Genomic DNA, 22,197 nt, shown 5'->3' with positions numbered 1-22,197 from the left:
CATTCCAAAATAAAAGTTTTTAGATAAAGAAAATCGAAAAATGAAAATTCTGTCATCGTTTACTCACCTTTTACATGTTTCAAACCTTTATGAGTTTCTTTCTTCTGTTAAACACAAAAGAAGATATTTTGAAAAATGTTGAAAACCTGTAACCATTGACTTCCATAGTAGGAATAACAAATTCTATGGCAATCAATGATTACAGGTTTTCAGCTTTTTCACCATATCCTTTCTCGTGTTGTTTGGAACCACTTTAGGATGAGTAAATAGTGAGTAAATGTACTTTTGTAGGTGAACTATCCCGTTATCGAAGTTTAAGAAAAACTGATACAATAAATGCATCTATAAATATAAATTATATTTACATTACATTACATAATCACTTTTTTTTTCTCTCTCCAGGATGGTGTGGGTAGAGAGTATTATGCTGTGTTTGATGGGCATGGAGGAGTAGACGCTGCCACTTACAGTGCCACTCATCTGCATATAGTACTGAGCCAGCAGGGGGAGCTAAAAACAGACGCTGCCACAGCCTTTAAAAACACCTTCACACAAACAGATGACATGTTCAAGATCAAAGCCAAGAGAGAGGTAAGAGCAACAGACACTCATGAAAACACAGGCAAACAGTATCTGCTTCAACCAAACTCTGCCAGGCCTCAGATAAATCTGTAGTGTTTGAGAGTCACAGTAGTTGATAACTGTAGTTGTTAACAGACAGGCAGCAATACAAGACCACAGACTGGCACTAGACCAATTTGTCTCATACCTATGTAGGTTAATAGGTTAAAGGGGTAATTCACTTCTGTCATCATTTACTTGTTTCCAACCTTTATGAGTGTCTTCTGTTGAACACAAAAGAAGATTTTTTGAAGAAACCTGTAAACCGGTAACCATTGACTTCCATAGTAGGAAAGACAAATACTATAGAAGTCAATGGTTACAGATTTTCCGCTTTCTTCAAAATATATTCTAATGTGTTCAACAGAAGAAAGAAACTCTTTAAAGTTTGGAAACACTTAAGGGAGAGTAAATAGTGAGTAAATTAGAATTTTTGGGTGAACTTTCCTTTTAATGGATACAAATATTATTTATAGTATATAGTTTCCAGAGCGTCTTAATATATGGTACAAATTTGATTAGTGACCTAAAATACGTTTTTGTGTATGCAAGAAAATAGCAACGACTATTGAACAACACACTATAAGCAATTAGTTATATTTAAAGAGTCAAGAAACACCAAAAAGCTTTTTTTCAGATGTTGACAGTCATGTATGTGTTAGAGCTGAAGATCTTTGCCCGAACCCGACGGGATTGAATTTCTATCATTTTAGAAGGGGTCATAAACAGTCATGTGATGCATTTGGATAAGCGTGAGAAAGTAATCTATTCGTTTGTTACAACATTAAAATCCCTCCCTAATTTCTAATTTAAGTATGTAAATCCAAATCATATATTTATAATACAAGTTAATGTTTAGATTTCAAAGATATACAAAACCATGCAACATATATTTCAAAATTTGTCAAAAAGAGTACATATATATGAATATGATGACATATAGCCTATATTTATGAGTTCAAAGGAACATTTCCTTAATAGGCTGAATAGGCTACTATATGTCAAAACTTTACATTTGAGTACAGCTGTTTTCTTTTTACTTTTTTAGAACAGTCCCATTTTTTACTTTTTAAAAGCACATTTTATTTCAAACATATTTTTTTTACCTGTAAACACATTACAGTGTTAATGTTTAAACTATTTATAATGTTTAAATAATACGTTTTTAACCTGTGCAGAGCTTAGCCAGGCCCGGATTGGCTAATCGAGAGAACCGGGAGAATTCCCGGTGGGCCGGTCCGTTTTTTTGCCGCGAGGGCCGGTGTCCCTAGCTGCTTGCACTCTCAGCAGTTGCACTTTTTAAATTTATTTGTTTATTTGACCATAACCTCACTCTTTTTAATCATTATTTTGCCGCAGCTCGGCTCTTTTTATTTATTTTCTCGCAGCCCCGTGAGCAAAATGCAGCCCGCAGGTTAATGATGATCATCATTAACCTGTGGGCTGCACCCCATTCCACCCCAAACAGCGGCACCTTAGTAAAATGGAGAGAAAAAGAGTAGGGTTAAAAAAAAAAGAGTAGGCATCAATAACAGCAAATAACAATGCCATGCCTAACAGTGCCATTGTGGTCTAGTGGTTAGCACGTTACGCTTTGATACAGCCGACCCGAGTTCGAACCTCACCAGATTATAATATGTTTTTATTTTCAATGTTAAGACATAAAATACTGTTTGGGTTACTTATGTAGGGATACATATTTATTTGTGTGTGTGTGACGACTGTTACAAAGGACTGGATATCTATAAAGAATTAATGTTCTCATATTTATGAAAAACATTTGAAGTTCTAAAGCTGCTGTGTCCTTGAAAAAGATGTGTTAGTGTCATTAGAAACTGAATTGGAAATGACGTTATTTTAATATAGTCAGTCGTCGACTGAGGTGGGCCGGTCTAAGGCTTGAATTTCCAGAGCTAAAAAGGAGTCCCACTCCGGCCCTGGCTGTAGCTGCTTAATTAGGCATGCTACGCTACTGTATTTTAATACTGGTTAAAATGGTGGTACTTGAAAAGACTAATTTTTTCTGAGGTGGTACTTGGTCAAAAAAGTTTGAGAACCACTGATCTAGACATCTTTTAAAAAAATATATAAATAAAAAATTAGTGATATTAAAGGGTCACGAAACACCAAAACACATTTTTTGAGCTGTTGTCAGTCGTATATGTGTCCCACACTGCTAAAAACACTATTAAGACACCTATATTTCACTAAAAAGTGTAAATTGGTTGTTTTTGCGTTTTTTCAAGCAAATTTGTACTTCCGGTTTGAAACGAATTTTTGAAGCTGCGTCACGGCCATGACATAATAGCGTGTATTCCAGCGTGCAGACTGGGCGTCTGTGCCAGAGTGAGTCTTATTACGTCTTACAGTGTGTTGCATTAATGCATGAGTAAGGCTTGGTTCAAACCAATCAGCGCGCTCTATTGTGCAACTTCATTAATATTCATTACTGTCAGAGTGTAGACGGCAGAGACGCCATGTTGTATTGGCAAAACAAGTGTGAAGTGTTGCTTTTAAAGTTTGCTACCGTTAAGTTTTGTTTTCATTTTCTCTCTGTGAGAGCGCAGCTGGAGTCATGCGTGGATTAACAGTGTACGCGACGCGCGACAACAATAACTTGCGTGTCTAAGGAGGATTATTGTTTACCTGAGAGCTGTTCTCATCTGCAAACGCTGAGATCCGGATTCGCTCGTAGTCTCCTCTAAATAAAGACGCGGCTCTAGTTGCTGTGGATTGTCCTGTCTCTACAGATTTGGTAAGTGAGCGACAAGTGCTCTTTGTTTATTCAGTTCGTATTTTATTCGTATCAAACAAACTGTTGCACCGAGTGTAAACAAGTTAGCACTAACAGTTACAACCAAACTATAACCTCGTGTTGGATTTTGTGACAGGAATAACACACGCGGCTTTCTGACGCTACCTGCCGTGTGCATCTAAGTTTCCGGGAAATGCTGAGTTTTGTTTTCTCTCATTCGCCGTGCGGTATCAAACATTGCATGAAAAATACATGCTTAGAGCAGTTCCTCGAATCAAATATCACGTTTGTCGTGAGGGACATGAATGAATTCCCTGAATGAAAGAGCCAAACTGCAGTTAAAGTCCACCATTTAATAATTTGGCAAATAATTTGACTACAGATCTCCATGTAAACACAGTCACATTGTCCGCTGTGGTTGGGTTTTTTGACTCTGAAATTCAGCGCGCCCAAATAGACACTCCCACACCAAGCCTCTTTTCTTCCTCCGACACTCCCCCCTACACAGAGCTGGACACGCCCACTTTTCTGACTTTTTTCAAAGTAGAGGTGTGAAAACACCCTGCTGAAACGAGGGGGTTTCATGGCCCTTTAAATGTAAAAAAATTACAGGTTTTTAATGTGATCTTAAACTACTAGCGTCTTTCGGATGAGACGTTAAACAGAGGTCCTGACTCTTTGTGGTTATTAAAAATCCCATGGCACTTTTCGTTAAGAGTAGGAGTGTAACCCAGGTGTCCTGGCCAGATTCCCTCCATCAGCTCTTACCCATCATGGCCTCCCAATCTTCTCCATCCACCAAATTGGCTCTATCGCTATCTCTCCACTCCATCAATAGCTGGTGTGTGGTGAGCGCACTGGCCCCGTTGTCCTGTGGCTGCCATCGCATCATCCAAGTGATAAACCGAAGGAAAATGAATGAATGTGTTGATCCACCATCACGCCAAGCCAATATATTAAACCCAATCAAATGTTCCATAATTCATATCAAAAACTTACAAAAACAAATCAACAAAAAAACAACAGATTAAATATAGTACGCTGATGGTTATGACGCTTTCTTCAAACTATATATTTGTTTTCCTTTAAATATGTTTTTCTTTGTGTCGGTGCATTTTCTTCTGAAAGCACACAATCAGTTTCGGCAGGTCATCTTTCCCCTTATTTGTCAAGCTGGTGCGTTCTGTGGAAATTCACAATGGAAACAGGTTTTCACGCCTCTTCTACTTCTGAAGATGCAGCCGTTGAGTGTTTCTCATGTTCCTACACTGTAATAAACACTGACAAATACGGTCTACTTTCCCCATGTGGTTAAATACATGGTAAGTAAACTGTGCATGCCAGTCGTCCTACACAGGTGCAGATATTAGTAAGCACTTTCTGTTTCATTGACACGATCAGTGCAAGAGAAAACACTTCATTATACTGACAGTTGTTTACATGCACAGTTTATCTGGATCAGTTATTAACACTGATTGAACTATTGAAGAATTGTGTTCATTTTGGAAAGCCAAGTTATTACAAATGCAGTTTGTTTAGCAGTGTCTTTATATGGTGAAAATAAAAGATTTTTAAATATATATAAGCAATATCACACTCATAGCAGTGCGATATGGCTGTATATCAGCACTGGTGGGAAGCGTGCGCTAATTTAAGACCACTGGCCAAGAACCTTAGTGTCTCACCTGTGACGATATACAGCCATATCGCACTGCTACTCGGGTAATATTGCGTTTATACAACAGTTTGATGGCATAATCGTGTATATAAAAAAGAAAATCAAACATGGAGAGTCTCAAAAACCCTTTTGTAAGAGGAACTACTTTCTTCTATGCCCTAATTTAATTGCCCCTGATGGGATTAATAAAGTTGTTAAACTTAAAACAGGTGATTTTGCTCACATTTTAAGATTATAAGGCTGAACGGCATGAAATGCCATCAGTCTAGAGAGATTTCCCAGTATTTCTCTGTTGCAATCACAATAATTAATGCCAAAAAGACAAAGCTAATCAAACACTAGCAGATTACTATTGCATAATTACAGCACTGCAACATACAAAAGAGAGAAATCGACTTTGTATGTCACCTGATTTATTATGATTTGTTCAGCTGTAGTTTGAAACATGCACTGAAAAAGTGCAGTTTTTCTTCTTTAAAGGACTTGTTATGCAGTCTCTGTCGCCATTTTCTGGCGGAACATCAACTGTCTTTGCTCTGCTGAGTATGGCTGGCTGTCCGCCAACACTCTAAATCTCAGAAATTATAAATATTTTAAAATAACAAATAACAAAAAATTCACGATTACATGTTTGCATTGAAAAATATTGATATGATTATCAAGCATTTCTTTTGAAAATAGTTTGTCACATGATTTGTGTGTTCTGTTAGATTAATTAGACATTTGTTTATTTGTTAGATTGATTTATTTTGTTATTTAGCATCATTCATGTTGCATAAAATAGTTAAATTAAGCCCTTTTTAAAACATGGATAGAAGGTGAGTTTATTAGTGCTGTATTATTTTTAACAATAATATCTTCATAGTCAGTACCACCATGATATTGCAACTTCAATGTTTCTTGAGGTAAAAAAAAAATGAAAAAATGTACAAGATTTGTGAATTTTCACAGTAAAACACGAGAATTGAGTATTGACAAAAGCAAATATTTAAAAATCTTGGATAGACTGAATAAAATTTAAATATAAAATACATTTAAACAATATAACTTACTTTTACTTGAAATTACTATCTGATTATACTAAATCATTTGCATTTAAAGGGATAGTTCACCCAAATAAAATCTAAATTCTGTCATTAATTATTGACGCAACATAGCCCACAGCTATTACTCATTTCAAACCTTTATGAGTTTCTGTCTTATATTAAACTCAAAATAAGATATTTAGAAGAATGCTGCAAAGCCGTAACCTTTGACTTCCATAGAATTTGTTTTTATCTATGGAAGTCAATAGTTACAACAGAAGATATTTAGAAGAATGCTGGAAACCTGTAACCATCAACTTGCATAGTACTTGTTTTCCCTTTATGGAAGTCAATGGTTACAAAAAAAGATATTTAGAAGAATGCTGCAAAACTGTAACCATAGACTTCCATAGGATTTGTTTTCCATCTGTGAAGTCAATGATTGCAAAAGAAGATATTTAGAAGAATGTTGGAAACGTGTAACCATCGACTTGCGTAGTATTTGTTTTCCCTCTATGGACGTCAGTGGCTATAAAAGAAGATATTTAGAAGCATGTTGGAAACCTGTTCTTATCTACTTCCGTAGTATTTGTTTTCCTTTTGTGTAGTCAATGGTTACAAAAGAAGATATTTAGAAATATGCTGGAAACCTGTAACCATGGACTTACTTGAAACTCAACTTAGTATATGTTTTCTCTTTATGGAAGCCAATGTTTAAACGAAGATATATTTAAGAATGCTGCAAACCTGTAACCATCAACTTTCATTGTAAAAAAATGTACAAATAAAATACTGTGTTTGTCTCGCTCAGCGTCTGCGCAGCGGCAGCACTGGAGTGGCTGTTTTACTGACCTCTGACCTCCTCACCGTGTCCTGGCTGGGCGATTCCCAAGCTCTGCTAGTCCGCCAGGGGGAACCAGTGACCCTAATGGACCCCCACAAACCAGAGCGAGAGGTAGGAGACCCTACAAGCCACTGCTGACCAACAGAGACTGAAGCACAGGCTGTATCAGATGCTCGTCCGTTTTCTGAGAGCAGCTGAAATGTGAGCCAGAAGAACCGACTGCTGCTGACCACATGCTGAATCAATATTAGCCGTGTATGCTGAGTATATATACAGCGATTCAATGACATCAGAAAGATCCTTAGAGAGCCTCTGACTGACTTCAGATCAGGATGTGCATGCAAAAAAAGTACATCAGTAATTGTGTTGTGTTAAACCAACATCAAGGATTAAAAAAGGTCATATTTTGGTTTTTGGGGTCTCCAACAACAGGCTGATTTGCATGCAAGGTCAAAACACACTTTCATTGTCTTATAATATGCATTTATTTTTACCTAATTATCTCAACGACTCTCATATGATTCATTCAGCGATTCATTTGTTCGCAAACCCCTTCTTAGCATGATGCTAATCTGCACTGATTGGTCCGATGGCCCATTCTGTTGGGATTGGTCGACTTGGATTAGCGCGAGACAGAGAGACATACCTGCCATGTCTTTCAAGTAGCAGAGAGTATGTGAGAGCAGCCCAATGCAGGAATGCACTAAAGCAATGCAGTTAAACACCAGCATATTACTCATGGCTGCAGCAGACACAATGAGTCCCTGAGAATAGTCCTCAGCTAGGTAACTAGGTATCAACACTACTTAGTATCATTTTTATCTAAATTAAAATAATAAATAAATCAATTAAATGAATAAACAACTGCTATCAGATATGTTACGCATACATGCTGAGAAAATGATACTGCATATTAGGAGCTCACACATTTAATTCAGTTTAATTCGAGTTTACTTTTTTCTTATTATCTTTGCAAAGGCAGCTTCATAGAAAATGCACATCATTACATTAAAGTCAAAATCAGAAAGGGTAATGAGTTGTGTATTGACCTTATTCTAAAATGCGGAAGTGCGCCTGTTTTCGCGATTGTCTTAGAACTTCCGTTTCAGTCGCCTATGGGAGAAATGACAAGGAATAATAAACGGCAAAAAATGGTCAAACTACTTGCTCTACAAACAAATGTTTGCGTGACTATACAGACCAAGTAGAATAATATAACAAGGAAATATCAGTTTTCAACATCAAACAGCGAAACGAGCAGTTTTTAATGTCTAAAAATGAATGGAAGTGAATGAGACCGGAAGTCTCGTGCCAAAAAGATTCAAATGGCAGCGCCCACTCGTCTGCGGAGAATAAGGTCAATAGGGTGGGCTGAATATAAACATACAGTTGAAGTCAGAATTATTATTCTCCCTTTGATTTTTTTTTTCTTTTTTAAAATTTTTTTTTCTTCTGGAGAAAGTCTTATTTGTTTTATTTCAGCTAGAATAAAAGCAGTTTTAATTTTTTTTTATTTAAAATAAATAGTTTAAAAAATTTTAAACACCATTTTAAGATAAATATTTTTAGCCCCTTTTGAATTATTATTATTTTTTTAATATTTCCCAAATTATGTGTAACAGAGTATTGAAATTTCCACAGTATGTCTGATAATATTTCTTTTTTCTGGAAAAAGTCTTATTTGTTTTATTTAAGCTAGAATAAAAGCAGTTAAAATTTTTTAAACGCCATTTTAAGATCAATATTATTAGCCCCTTTAAGCTAGGATTTTTTGATAGTCTACAGAACAACCATCGTTATACAATAACTTGCCTAATTACCCTAATTAACCTAGTTAAGCCTTTAAATGTCACTTTAAGCTGTATAGAAGTGTCTTGAAAAATATCTAGTCAAATATAATTTACTGTCATCATGGCAAAGATAAAATAAATCAGTTATTAGAAATGAGTTAATAAAGCTATTATGTTTGGAAATGTGTTGAAAAAAAATCTTCTCTCCGTTAAACAGAAATTAGGGAAAAATATAAACAGGGGGGCTAATAATTCTGACTTTAACTGTTGTTAACCTGCAGTTATAGTATATAGTGTCCTTTCAAAAGAAATAATATTTACATGTAATAATAATACATGTTCAGTTAAGTGTATTTGTAGATTAAAGGTTTGTGTCCTTGAACTTTACAAGTCATGAAAAAAATGGAACAGTAATCAAGGACAAAATGGAAAAATAACATGATATTTAAATAAGTAGTAGTTATCTTGGATATCTTTAGTGTGTCTGTGGGAACTAAGTTGTGAAAGCCTGCTGAAGAAACCTCAAAGCTAAAGCCAAAAAAAAAAAAAAAAAAACATGCAGCACAGGAGAAAAGGGACACATTTCATTAATTACTTCTTTGTCAAGACTTTGAGAATGTTTAAAATGAATCTAAAAATTGTAATCTGAATTTAAATTAATGGTAAAACATGATTGTAGTTAATTGAAGTTAATTGTGAAATGTAATTGGGGATCAAGCTGATGGGTTAAATTTAATCTAGGTTAAAATGTAATCCTTGTTGGTGTAACCCACCTGTGGATTGACGATACAAGACTTGCAAAACTGATATACAGGTTAATAACTAGATAAATATATAGGTTTGCTGTTTAATTATGCAAAAAGCTTCAGCATTTTGCCTGTTTTTGTGCAGGATGAGAAGAAAAGGATTGAGGATCTGGGTGGATGCATCGCTTTCATGGGTTGTTGGCGGGTAAATGGTACCTACGCCGTTTCCAGAGCAATAGGTGAGTGTAGCACAATCATAAAACAACAACATTAAGCATCCCTTGAAAACATCATTTTAGAGTATAATATAAATAATATTACAATAAATATGTTCAAAGACATTTTTTATTAATTAAAGATTTTTTATTTATTTCTGTGTTTGCAAAACAAATTTTTTTTTTGCATGAATTCCTTTATTTTGCCATCTTGTAATTCTTCAGAAAGTCTACTAAAATGTTGATTTGATTCTCAAGAAATATTTATTTTTTAATATCCGAATTGGTTGTGCTGTCTAATATATTTGTGGGAAATGTCATACAGTTTTTTCGTGTTTTCTTTAGATATTAACAGCTATATATACATATACAAATATTTTAAAGGAAAAGTTTTAGCCCCTTTAAGCTAGATTTTGTTTCGATAGTCTTCAGAACAAGCCATCATTGTACAATAACTTGCCTAATTACCCTAACCTGCCCAGTTAACCAGATTAACCTTTAAGTCTTTAAATGTCACTTTAAGATGTATAGAAGTGTCTTGAAAAATATCTAGTCAAATATAATTTACTGTCATCATGGCAAGATTAAATAAATCAATGATTAGAAATGAGTTATTAAAACTATTTTGTTAAGAAATGTGTTGAAACAAAATCTTCTGTCCGTTAAACAAAACTTGGGGGGGGAAAATAAACGGGGATTAATAATTCAGGGGGCTTATAATTCTAACCTCAACTGTATATACACTGTTAATTTTGATTGGTTCCTGCATTCTTGCTGACAAAGCACCTACTGATCCATAACATTTGAACGCTTATTGTAGTTTTTCCCCTGTGGTTATTGTAAGTATTGTAATTTTCCATTTTTTAATACAGCATGGCAAATCACTTTATGAGTTCCAGCAAACATAAACTTTCTACTATACTAATTATAGCAATTAATGAATGAAAGAATGAACATTAGACATGATGGTATATTTAAAGATCTAAAGAACGACTCACTGAAATGGATCCTGAATCTCAGTGTTTTAACCAAGGAAAGATATATATATATAAATAACTTGTGAACAAAGTCATATTTACCTCAGGAAAGCCATCTAACCTCTCTGTCAATGGTTACCCAGAAAAACGACTTTAAAAGGCAGCAGTGTACTACATACAGTTAAAGGCAAAATAATATTAGCCCTCCAGTTAAATTTTAATTCTTTTTCAAAATATTTCCCAAATAATGTTTAACAGAGCAAGGCAATATTTTTAAAATTTTTAGTGTAATGCATTTAATATAAAAAAAATGTTTCTTCTGGAGAAAGACTCATTTCTTTTTGTTTGGCTGGAATTTAAAATAAGTTCACATTTTTTTAATGATTTTAAAAATCAAGATTATTAGAAAGATTTTTTTTTTCAATTGACTGTAAAAAGTAGTGTGTTCGTTTTACTTGATGAAATTATGCAAACTCGTTGCCTTAATTAAATTAATAGCATTAATAGCAAATTAAATTCATAGCTTTATTGCATTAAGTACTATTTACTAATGTATTAAAAGTAATTATTGCTCAAATTGAGTCACAAATACATTTCAATTAAGTTATGTTATCCTGAAACTGTACTCTGAGGAATGATGCTAATAAAGTTTACTTAAACTTTGATTAAACTTTGAACTTAATTATGAGTCTTAATTATGCATAATTAAATTGTATGGTAACATGGTAACTAGTAAAAACCACAGATGTCGGTTCAGACAAATGATGACTTATCTAGTTAACCTACACTGTAAAACCCAACAGTCAACTTTATCAAATGAAATGAGTGTTGTTATATCAAAATTTACTGAAAGTTAATTCTACTCATTTGAAAAGAGTTTTAAAGTCTGTAAAAAATGCAGGGTTGCATACAAATTATTCATGTTGGCCCAACACAAATCTATGAAGTTGACGTAACTAATTTAAATAGATTTAACATAACAAATAGGCTTCCCAAAACAATCTTAAGATTTGTTTTGTTTTAGCTCACTTTAAATAAGTAGTTAGAATAAGCAGCAAAAGTCATTTTTAGAGTGAAGGTCATGAATTATTTAAATACCTCATTACTTCAACTGAAATGCTTTGTAGCAATCGGTTTCCTCAAACGGTTTGAGTTGCCTTAACTTATTGGGTTCTACAGTACTCAGTTGGTTTGAGTTCTCTTTATTTATTGGGCTTTACTGTGCTCAAATTGCTTTATTTACTCAAATAAATTAAGTTCACGGTACTAATTAGGATTACTTTTTGAACTTAAATGGTTTGTTGCAATCGGTTTCCTCAAATGGTTTGAGTTACCTCTACTTGTTGGGTTTTACAGTGTAAATCGCACTTTTAGGCGGAGTATTAGTGTCTTGCAAAATATCTAGTCAAATATTATGTACTGTCATCATAGCAAAGATAAAAGAAATCAGTTTTTAGAAATGAGTTATCAAAACTATTATGCTTACAAATATGTTGACAATCGTCTAAAGTTAAACAGAACTTGATGAAAACCTACACAGGGTGGGCTAATAATTCTGACTTCGCCTGTGTGTTGTTTTCATTCCCAATAGGTGACTTTGACCAGAAGCCGTACGTCTCTAATGAAGCTGACAGCTCCTCTTTTCATCTGACCGGGGATGAAGATTACGTCCTCCTGGCCTGTGACGGCTTCTTCGACGTGATCCGGCCTGCAGACGTCCCAGCTCTGGTACTGGAGGCTCTGCGGGAGAGCGGAGGTTCCGGAAACGATGTGGCCCAGAGTCTAGTGGCCCAGGCCAAAACTGCCGGATCCAGCGACAATATCACCGTCCTCCTGGTGTTCCTGAAGGAGCCGCAGAAACTTCTGGCTCACGACACTGTTTGCAGAACTGAGGGACGAGGAGCTGCATGTGCGGCCGCAGGGGTCTAAACAAGGTTAATGAGAAAATAATATTCACGATAGAAGCAAAGCAGAGGACCAGTAAGTAGTAGATGATAGTCTTCTCATCATCTGAAATGAAATTTAAGAGAGTCGCTCCATTCAAAAAGAATATGCATTATAAAAGCGAGTTCAGTCACGCATTTAGAAGAACGTAATGAAGCCAGCACAAGGCGTTTCCTCAATTTTTTTTCCAGGAACGTCTGATCCCTGGTCATTTATTAACAGTCTCTGTTGCTAAGTCTGAACTTGTTTTCATTTTTACCAGATTATAATTACATTTACTGATACTTAAAGGGATGGTTCATCAGAAAAACAGAAAATTAGTATTTGATTTACCCCCTCAGGGCATGCATTTAGATGATTGATTTTTTTTTTTATTCAGAAAGAGCTTTATGGATAAAGATTTTTAGCTGAAGTCCTGACCCTTGGTGTTTTTTAAAATAAAATCAATGGTTACCCTTAGCTTCTGATGATACATTGAGGTCATATCACGATCAGTTTGTGTAATAATTACTAAATAATTGACTATTGATAAATAACCTCCACAAACTGAGCATATTTACTACAGTCTTGAGCAAGAGCAAATCTGTCCTATGATGATACATGTACAGTGCATCTGGAAAGTATCCATAGCGCTTTTCTTTTTCCACATTTGTCTATGATACAGCCTTATTTCAAAATGAATTAAATTAATTTATTTCCTCAAAATTCTACATACAATTCCCTCATAATGACAATGTGGGAAAAAAAAAAAACCTGAAAAAGTTTTCAATAACGTCGGCTCAGGGTGTCCACACTGTAAAACCCATCAGTCAACTTTATCAAATGAAATGAGTGTAGTTAACTCAAAATTGACTGAGGGCGTACTCACACTATTTACTGTTGCCTTGAACCGGGCCAAAGCACGCTTGTCCCCCCTCCCCCGACGGCCCGCACGCACATTATATTTGGGCCTGGGCACGCTTACGTCATCGATGCTGTGCTGTTCAGTAAACACTTTCGCTCAGCACAGTGGAGACTTCTCTAGTTATGTTGTTAAACTTTATATAGGTCGTTTGATATGCAGTCGCACAAATATTTCGCCCAACAGATCAGCCACTTTTGATGCTCATAAACAGGAATTAGGAGGTTTGCTGAAGGTGCGCAGCTGTTATGCAGTGAGGGGTTTATGTCTTTAATAAACTGTGACAGTTTGCGTTCACTGTGCTGTAAGAATGATTCATTAATCCATAAGAAACGGTCCCTCAAAAGTCACATCTCGCTTACAGATTCGGGCTCAGGCACGTTTTGCACTCACACACAAGCGAACCGCGACAAAGCCCAAGTGAACCGTGCTCACCTCTTTCAACCGGGCCAGGGCCGGCCAAGTGAACCGTGCCTGAGCCCGATTCAGAGCACTCACACTTCTCAAACGATCCGGGAAACGGGCCTGGGCACGCATAGTGTGAGTAGGCCCTGAAAGTTAATTCTACTCAATTAAAAAGAGTTTTGAACTCAGTGTTAAGGGTAATGAGTTGGTTAAATACCTCATTACTTCAACTTAAATGTAGTAAGTTCATAGTACTCATATAGATTAGTTATTTAACTCAAATGGTTTGTAGCAATTGGTTTCCTCAAACGCTTTGAATTGCCTTAACTTAGGGTGTACTTACAATAGGTACAGTTGCCTCGAACCGGGCCAAAGCACGCTTGTTTCCCCTCACTCACACCACAATCGGGCCTCGGCACGCTTACGTAATCGCTGCTGCGCTGTTCAGTGAGAAGCGCTCTCTCACATAGCAGCACAGTGGAGATTTCTCTAGTTATATCGTTTCAATCATTTGTTATGCAGTGACATGCAGTCAAATATTTCGCCAAACAGTCCTTAGGGATGCGGGGACACGCAGTCAGATATTTCGCAGAACAGATCCGCCACTTTTGGTGCTCATAATCATAAAGCTCTCGTGCTGCAGGAATGAGGAGGTCTGCTGAAGGCGCGCAGCTGTCGTGCAGTGAGGAGTTTGCGTCTTTAATAAACTACGGCAGTTTGCGTTCACTAAACAGTAAGAATGATTAATAAATCCATATGAAACAGTGCCTTAAAAGTCACGTCTCGCTTTCAGTTTCAGGCTTTGGCGCGTTTTGCACTCACACTACAAACGTACCGCGCCAAAGCCCAAGTGAACTTCGCTCAGGCACACCTCTTCCAACCGGGCTAGGGCCGGCCAAGTGAACCGTGCTTGAGCCCGATTCAGCGCACTCACACTTCTCAAACGATCCGGGAAACGGGCCTGGGCACGGTACGGATGGAATAGTGTGTATAAGTATAAGTAGGCCCTTATTTAGTTCTACAGTACTTAGTTGGTTTGAGTTCTCTTCATTTATCAGGTTTTACATATGCTCAAATAGCTTAATTTACTCAAATGGATTAAGTTTACAGTACCCATTAGGGTTAATTTTTGAACTTGAATAGTTTGTTGCAATCAGTTTCCTCAAATGGTTTGAGTTACCTGATTTTTTTTGGGTTTTACAGTGCAAGACCTTTGCCTCATTCACACTAGCAGTGACTTTTTTGAGCTGTATGTCGCCCTGGGTGGTGACCTGCTTGAAACGCAGGTCTGTGTAGGTCTATACAGCACGAATACCACCGGCTTCTAAGCGAGCTGAGAGAGGATCACATGAGTTCTAACGATGCTCCTATTGGCTGTCGCTCAAGAAAGTCGCTCTTCATTTGCATAAAGTTAAAGGTTTCTCAACTTTGTCATGTCACTTGACACGCCCACTGGTCGCCAACGGTCGCTGTTGCTCGCGTAGACGGAGGTCGCCGAAAGTCGCACACTCTCTCTTGAAATGAACAGTCGCTTTGCCGCCTGCGAGTTGCTCGCAGTGTGAATGAGGCTTTAAGAACCACCAAGTAGCAGTTTCAGATGAAATCTGTTTTACTGGAGAAAAAAAGGTCACCTACATATTGGATGGCCTGAGCAGTTGAGTTGTAATTTTCAGATGAACTATCCCTTTAAAAAAAAGAGAAGCTCACTCAAAAATAAACTTTTGTTATCGCTTGATCACTTCATGTCATTCAAAAACGCACAAATGCTCAAAGTATATTTTCTTGATATTGATTTTCCCCTACTGACTTAATTTGTGTGGTCAAAAAGTACAATAAAACTGGAAAACTATTATCATTTCTAGACTGACAGGGTAAATAAATATTACAGCAGGATTTCAGTTTTTGGATGGGCTTTCTCTTTAAAGGGACAGTTCACCTAAAAATGAAAACTCTGTCATCATTTCCTCACCCTTTACGTGTTTCAAACCTTTATTAGTTGAACACAAAAGATATTTTGAAGAAAGCTGAAAACCTGTAACCATCGACTTCCATAGTATTTGTTTTCCCCAGTATTCTTGTCTATAGTTGTGTCTCATTTCGGAGGCTGCATCCTGCAAAGGATGCATTTAAAGTGCGGTGCGTCATAGCGCACCCGACGAAGGCTGTCTCATTTCAAAAAAATTTGAAGGCTCCTTCAAACGCAGCCTCAAAATGCTTCCTTCGTTTCCCAGGTAATGAAGGAAACAACCGCTGGATCCATCACAGCCTCGAACGTCCAAAGACTCATTGCGCGAAAGAAAACTCAGTGTATGAATTAGGTTTATTTTACTTGGATATCTAAACACATGTTGAAAAAACAAAAAGAGCATGACATGTACTAAACAGTGATTTTTATAGACAGTTTACATGTTTATTTGTACATGTATGGATCAAAGTAAATATATTTCCAGCTTCTGTTTTGCCTTCAGATCGCATAAAATAAGTTTTAAAATCACTTTAAAAAAAAAAATTCATTACAAATGTTATCAGCGCTTATTAACAGCAGCTGTTACGGTTGTCTGGTGATGAGATCAGTCCTCTGTAGGCTGCTTGGTTTAGCCTGTGTGGACTTCGAAGAACTCACCTTTGAAGTCTGCTTTCTTCGAAGGATGCATCGTCTGAAATGAGACACAGCTTAAGGTTACCAGTTTATAACATTCTTCAAAATATCTTTTTTTATATGTATATTTTTTTTGCATTTAGGTGTAAGTACAGTGAGCAAATTTTCATTTTTGGGTGAGCCATCCCTTTAATATCTCAAACAAAATAACACCATTGAGATGTAGATAAATTCCATTAAAATGTTATCATCTTGTTGTGCTCCCTATTTGATATGACTGTTACAAGGGCGATAAAACTGATGTGAATAGTCTTACCTGATACAGTATTACATTGCATTTAAAGATAAAATAACTGACCGTAAGGCCTTCAGCTGTCAGCAGTTGTACTAATCCAGTGTTGTAGGTGGTTAGTATTTTAAGGACTGTTATTTATTTGACACAACTTAGTATTTATACCTGTCCTGTACCATGTAAGCGCGATCTTTCATGTGCCAAAAGTGTATTGACGAGTCTGACTTTGCCAAGACCGTCTCTCTAGTGCTACTGCAGTTTTACCAAATGTACAGTACAACCTTTATTTATGCATCTCGTTTTGTTACAGTGCCTTTTTGTCCCCAAATATCAGTGTTAAAGGCAGCATGTCGTGTTAGACTTTGCCAAGCACTCGTCCTGCACAGTGCAAGTCATCTCGCGTTACGACTGCTCAATATTTTGAAAGCCTCATGACGAGTAGCTGATATAACAGCACAGTCACCATAATGTGATCAGGCCAAGAATATCGCTAACCTAATGGATACTGAATGAGGAAGGTGAAGACGGGGATGATTCGCTGGGGAAATGTATTGAGGGTTGGTTCAGTACTATGCATTCAGTTAAAAAAAAAGTCAAGTGTGCATGTCCAGATTTCCTCACAACAATGTGCAAAGTTCACAGTGGCATCCTAAAGTCTGAAAACACTGAAAAATGTGTGGAATTTGAGAAATAGTGCTGATATGGTGATTCTACATGGTCAAAAAGTCAAAAGCCTTTTTTGTAGAAATCATGATTATTTTTCGTTTTTGATTAACTTTTGAGCAGTTTAGTCCATTCCCCTAAATGTTTATATAATTTATTGGATTAATATTCACTTACTTTGATGCCTTTTTGTAGGAATCGTGATTATTCTATATTTTTATGGATTTATTTTTTTTACCAATTTAGTCCAGTTTTGCTAAGTATAATGATTATTTTCTTTGTTTTTTGGTTGCTACTAACCCTAAATTTGTTACTAGAATCTTTTTATTATGTTTTATCATTTACTTATTTCGATGCCTTTTTGTAGAATTCATAATTTTTAATGAACTTTTGATCATAAAATAAAATAAAAAAAAAGATATATATTTTTGTCAGGTCTTATTTTAATGCTTTTCTTGTAGAAATCATAGTTATCAATAAAAAAAAGAAAAAAATTTTTTGATGGATTTTTTTTTAACCAATTTAGTCCATTAATTGCTAAACTAAAATATTGTTTTCTTTATTTTTTTAATTGCTACTGACCCAAACTGTTTAATTGTTTATAGGATTTATTTTATTATATTTTATTGTTTACTTATTTCGATGCCTTTTTTTTGCAGAAATCATAATTATTTTATTTTTTTGATGATATTTTTGGGCAATTTAGTCTTCGTATGGAATAAAAATATTATTTTCTTTATTTTTTTAGTTGTTACTGACCCTTAATGTTTATTTGTTTATAACCGGAAGATTGCTGTTCATGAAAATAAAAGCCTTTGAATATTTTTCCTGACACATTTAGCTGCTAGATGTTAGTCAGATAACGTTTCTATGTTCCTTCTGAATGCCAGCAGTGTAAAAGATTATCATTATTATGAGCGATTTAATTCATTCTTGCTAAATAAAAATATTCTTTTCTTTTTTTTTTATTGCCTCTGACCCTAAATGTTTATTTGTTTGTAGAATTTATTTAATCATGTTTTATTATTTACTTAATTCTATGCTTTTTTTTTGTAGAAATCATGATTATTTTTCATTTTTGATACATTTTTGGCCAATTTAGTTTATTCTTGATAATAAAAATATTCTTTTCTTTATTTTTTAAAATTACTACTGACCCTAAATGCTTATATATATATATATATAAGTCGCACACTCATATATATATATATATATATATATTTATATATATATATTTATTTATATATAAATATATATTTATATATATATATATATATATATATATATTTATTTATATATATATATATATATATTTATATATATATATATATATATATATATATATATATATATATATATATATATATATATATATATATATATACATACATATATATACAAATAATATATACAAGTAGCTTATATAGTTATAAGTTATTTGATTGTTTTATTATTTACATTTTAATAGTTGTTTTACTTGTTGTCTTATATATTTGGACTATTTTATACTTGCTGTGTATAGGAATGATGCTTTATTCCATACATAAACCAATACATGCATTGCTGTTCAATTATGCCTCTGCAATTATAGTTCTGACTTTTTTGCAGTTGCATGTTCATATAAAGATTCTGAGATATTTTTGAATACTTATTCTCATAACTTGTTGCTATTATAAAACCAGGATTGTGCAACGTTTTTATCTTAAAATTGCAAGAACGAGCAATTCTGAGATGAAATAAAACTCCTAGATGCAAATCACGAAACAAACTTGCCGTTGAGAGAGACAATCACTCAGAATCGTGTGATTTAAAAGTTCCAGCTAGCTTATATGTATTAAATGACAGTGACTGTAAAAGCCAATTATCCATGCACATCATCAGCACTGATCTCATCCAACTCATTAGGAAATGGGATGCATCATTGATGAGGAATTTTGTGACATCACACTGTTTTTTTTTTTTTTTGCCTTAATTTTCCCCGAATGTGAATGCTGTCATCGTTTACTCAGCTTAACGTCATTCCAAACCACTTCTGAATTTATTCCAGTAAACACAAAAATGTTTGGAGCCTTCTGACTTTACACAGACAGCTGAAACATTCTTCAAAGCATCTTATCTGTAATATAAATGCTTCATTTTGGGGTGAGTTATTCCTTTAAAGTTCACAATAGTGCCAAATTCAATTCATAATGTGTTTTGTTCAATTGTTCTTCTAATGCATTTGCTTAAACACATTTCAACAGGTTTGAGCACTGAACTACCTGTGTTTTGTCACTAGAGGAGACTATTATGAAACCTGTATAATCATGACATGTTATGAATGCGAATGACATTTTATGCATGCTTATGACAACTGTCAGTAAGTGTCATTAGCTCAGTTATGTCAATTAAAAGCATAGGTTTGAGATGTCTATGGTAACGTGACATAAACAAATACATCATAAACTGTCCTTGTCATGGCAACTTGACATAAATACATCATGAACTGTCTGTCATGGCAACTTGACATAAATACATCATGAACTTTCTTAACATGAACAAGACAACATAACTTGTCATAAATCTGTCATAAACATGATTTTCATGAGACCTTTATAATTGTGTTAAATTTTATAGCGTTATTATTAATATGTTTCTTGACCTTAAGTACAGTGGTACAAATTGAATTTATCATAAAATGTCATTAAATATTAATGATGCTGTTATAAAATAATTTGACACAAAATTTTAATGACAAATTTAGTTTGTTCCAGTTTGTTCAAGTATAGACCATTTTAAGAGATGTAAACAAAAACGATGCTTCCATAGTATATCCTGTTTTACATTTTTTATTTCTGTAGCTTCTGAGAATCCAAAAAGAGCCACATATTGACTAATAATGTTACGATAGTCTTTTAACATTAAGTTATGATTAAATCGCCTCTTGTTACAGTATGAAATAATTTGATAACAAGCATAGGGTTCATATGGTCATTGAAAACCTAGAAAAGTCATGGAATTTTGACATGGCCTTTTCCAGGCCTGGAAAAAATTTGGAAAAACCCACAAATTTTATGAAAAGTCATGGAAATTAGTTTAACAAATATCTGTATACTTGAATTAGGGCTACGTGATACTGGAACAATTTGACATTACAGTGTTTTGTATTTCTGTGATGTATAATGCGATGTGAACACAATTTCACCAGAGGATTTAACAGGTTTATTTGGATTCATTGAGGGGATTTTGCAGAGGAGTGAATCTCGAATAATATATAACAAATTAAATGGCAAGCATAGATAAATAAAATATAATGAAGTTAAAAGTGAATTATAGTTTTCAGGTATTCCTTATTCAGGTGCAGATATCGAATAATCAACACTGCATAGTCTTCATTGTATATTATTGAATCTTTATTAAAGTTACAAACATTTTCTTGTTGCCGGATGCTTTAAAATTTGAAATATTGACATGTTCACACAGTCACAGGCCTTAAAGGGACAGTTCACTCAAAGTTTAAAATGCACTCTCTATTTACTCACCCTTCACTTGTTTCAATACTATAGGAGTTATTAAATTATATAATTTTTATCTTTGTTTAAATAAAAAAAGAAAACTCAAAATAACTGAAACAAGTGAAGGGTGTAATGAAAATGGTAAGTCATATTTGAGTGAACTATCTCTTTAAAAATGCATGCAGATGATAAACTTTTACTTAATTATGATTAAACTATATTAAACTATAATCCCGACATTGCATATCCTGCGATGTGACTATTGGGCATGTACACATTGCGATATCGATGCTGAAATTATATATTGTGCAGCCCTAACTTGAATATAGGTTAGTTGCCTTTACTTATTTTCTGCCCTTGGCCAAAGACTTGCTCTCACATTGTTATTGCGGTGTGAGCATGATCAAAATAAATTTGACATAGATATAAAAACAAATGTAAACAAAATAGATTGCTGCGTGTTTTATGATATGCTTTAATAAATTTGAACGTATTTTTTTTCTTATTATTTACCATGAATATGTAGACATTACATAAGACATTACGTCATGAAAATGTACTTAAAAGTCATGGAATTTTAGTAGTAAAAATGTGTATGAACCCTGCAAGCAGAAAATGTTCATGGGCCAATGACATGACCACATTGAATTGGAATATAATGGTCTAACGAAATCATGTTCATGACAGATTTATGACAGGCTTTGTTATCTTGATAATATTAAGTTGTCATAACAAAGAAAAAGACTGGTTATAATACATTTATTTATCAAGTTGTCATAGACATCTAAAACAATGTCATCTTTGCAATTAAAAATGACATAAATGAGCGAAAGACACTTAACGACCGTTTTAATTAGCATGCTTTCAGATTCATCCGCTTGTTAAGTCTTGCCGTATGAAATACTGTTTGCAGGTCCAAGCCGCTACTCATTTTAATTAAGAAAACATTTGTTTATGACCACTTTATAGTCATATCACACATTAAAGTGAAGTTTTTATAAAACCATGGTGTACACAACAGTCTCTGGACTTGTTGCATCACAGATATCAATATTTTAACCAGTGGTGGGCCGTTACCGGCATTAACGCAAGACTTTTATCGTGCGATTTAAAAATATCGCTGTTAATCTATTCTCAAAGTTGGGTTGGGAGTTGGGTCTATTCTACACAAGCTATGGTGACTTTCACATTGATATTTTAGCATGGATGTATACCTGACTGGTGAGCCGTCTGACAAAAAAGTGCCTT

At 34.7% G+C, this 22,197-nt stretch overlaps 1 protein-coding gene across 3 annotated transcripts in view; it reads left to right on the top strand.

Annotated features, from left to right (window-relative positions):
* ppm1f (protein phosphatase, Mg2+/Mn2+ dependent, 1F) overlaps window positions 1-17,086 on the top strand; it is a 29,480-nt gene extending 12,394 nt beyond the window's left edge. Inside the window, exons 5-8 of one of the 3 annotated variants that reach the window (XM_073950408.1) lie at window positions 403-591; window positions 6,891-7,034; window positions 9,605-9,698; window positions 12,243-17,086. In XM_073950408.1, the coding sequence (XP_073806509.1) occupies window positions 403-591; window positions 6,891-7,034; window positions 9,605-9,698; window positions 12,243-12,580 (765 nt within the window). In that variant the 3' untranslated portion in view covers window positions 12,581-17,086. 3 annotated transcript variants of the gene reach the window in all.
* Window positions 17,087-22,197: the final 5,111 nt, after the last annotated feature.

The sequence above is a fragment of the Danio rerio genome, chromosome 5, assembly GCF_049306965.1.
Source record: "Danio rerio strain Tuebingen ecotype United States chromosome 5, GRCz12tu, whole genome shotgun sequence".
In the NCBI taxonomy this organism is placed as follows: Eukaryota; Metazoa; Chordata; class Actinopteri; order Cypriniformes; family Danionidae; genus Danio; species Danio rerio.
The sequence above is the reverse complement of the archived record's forward strand: the minus strand, read 5'-3'. Positions and strand labels throughout refer to the sequence as shown.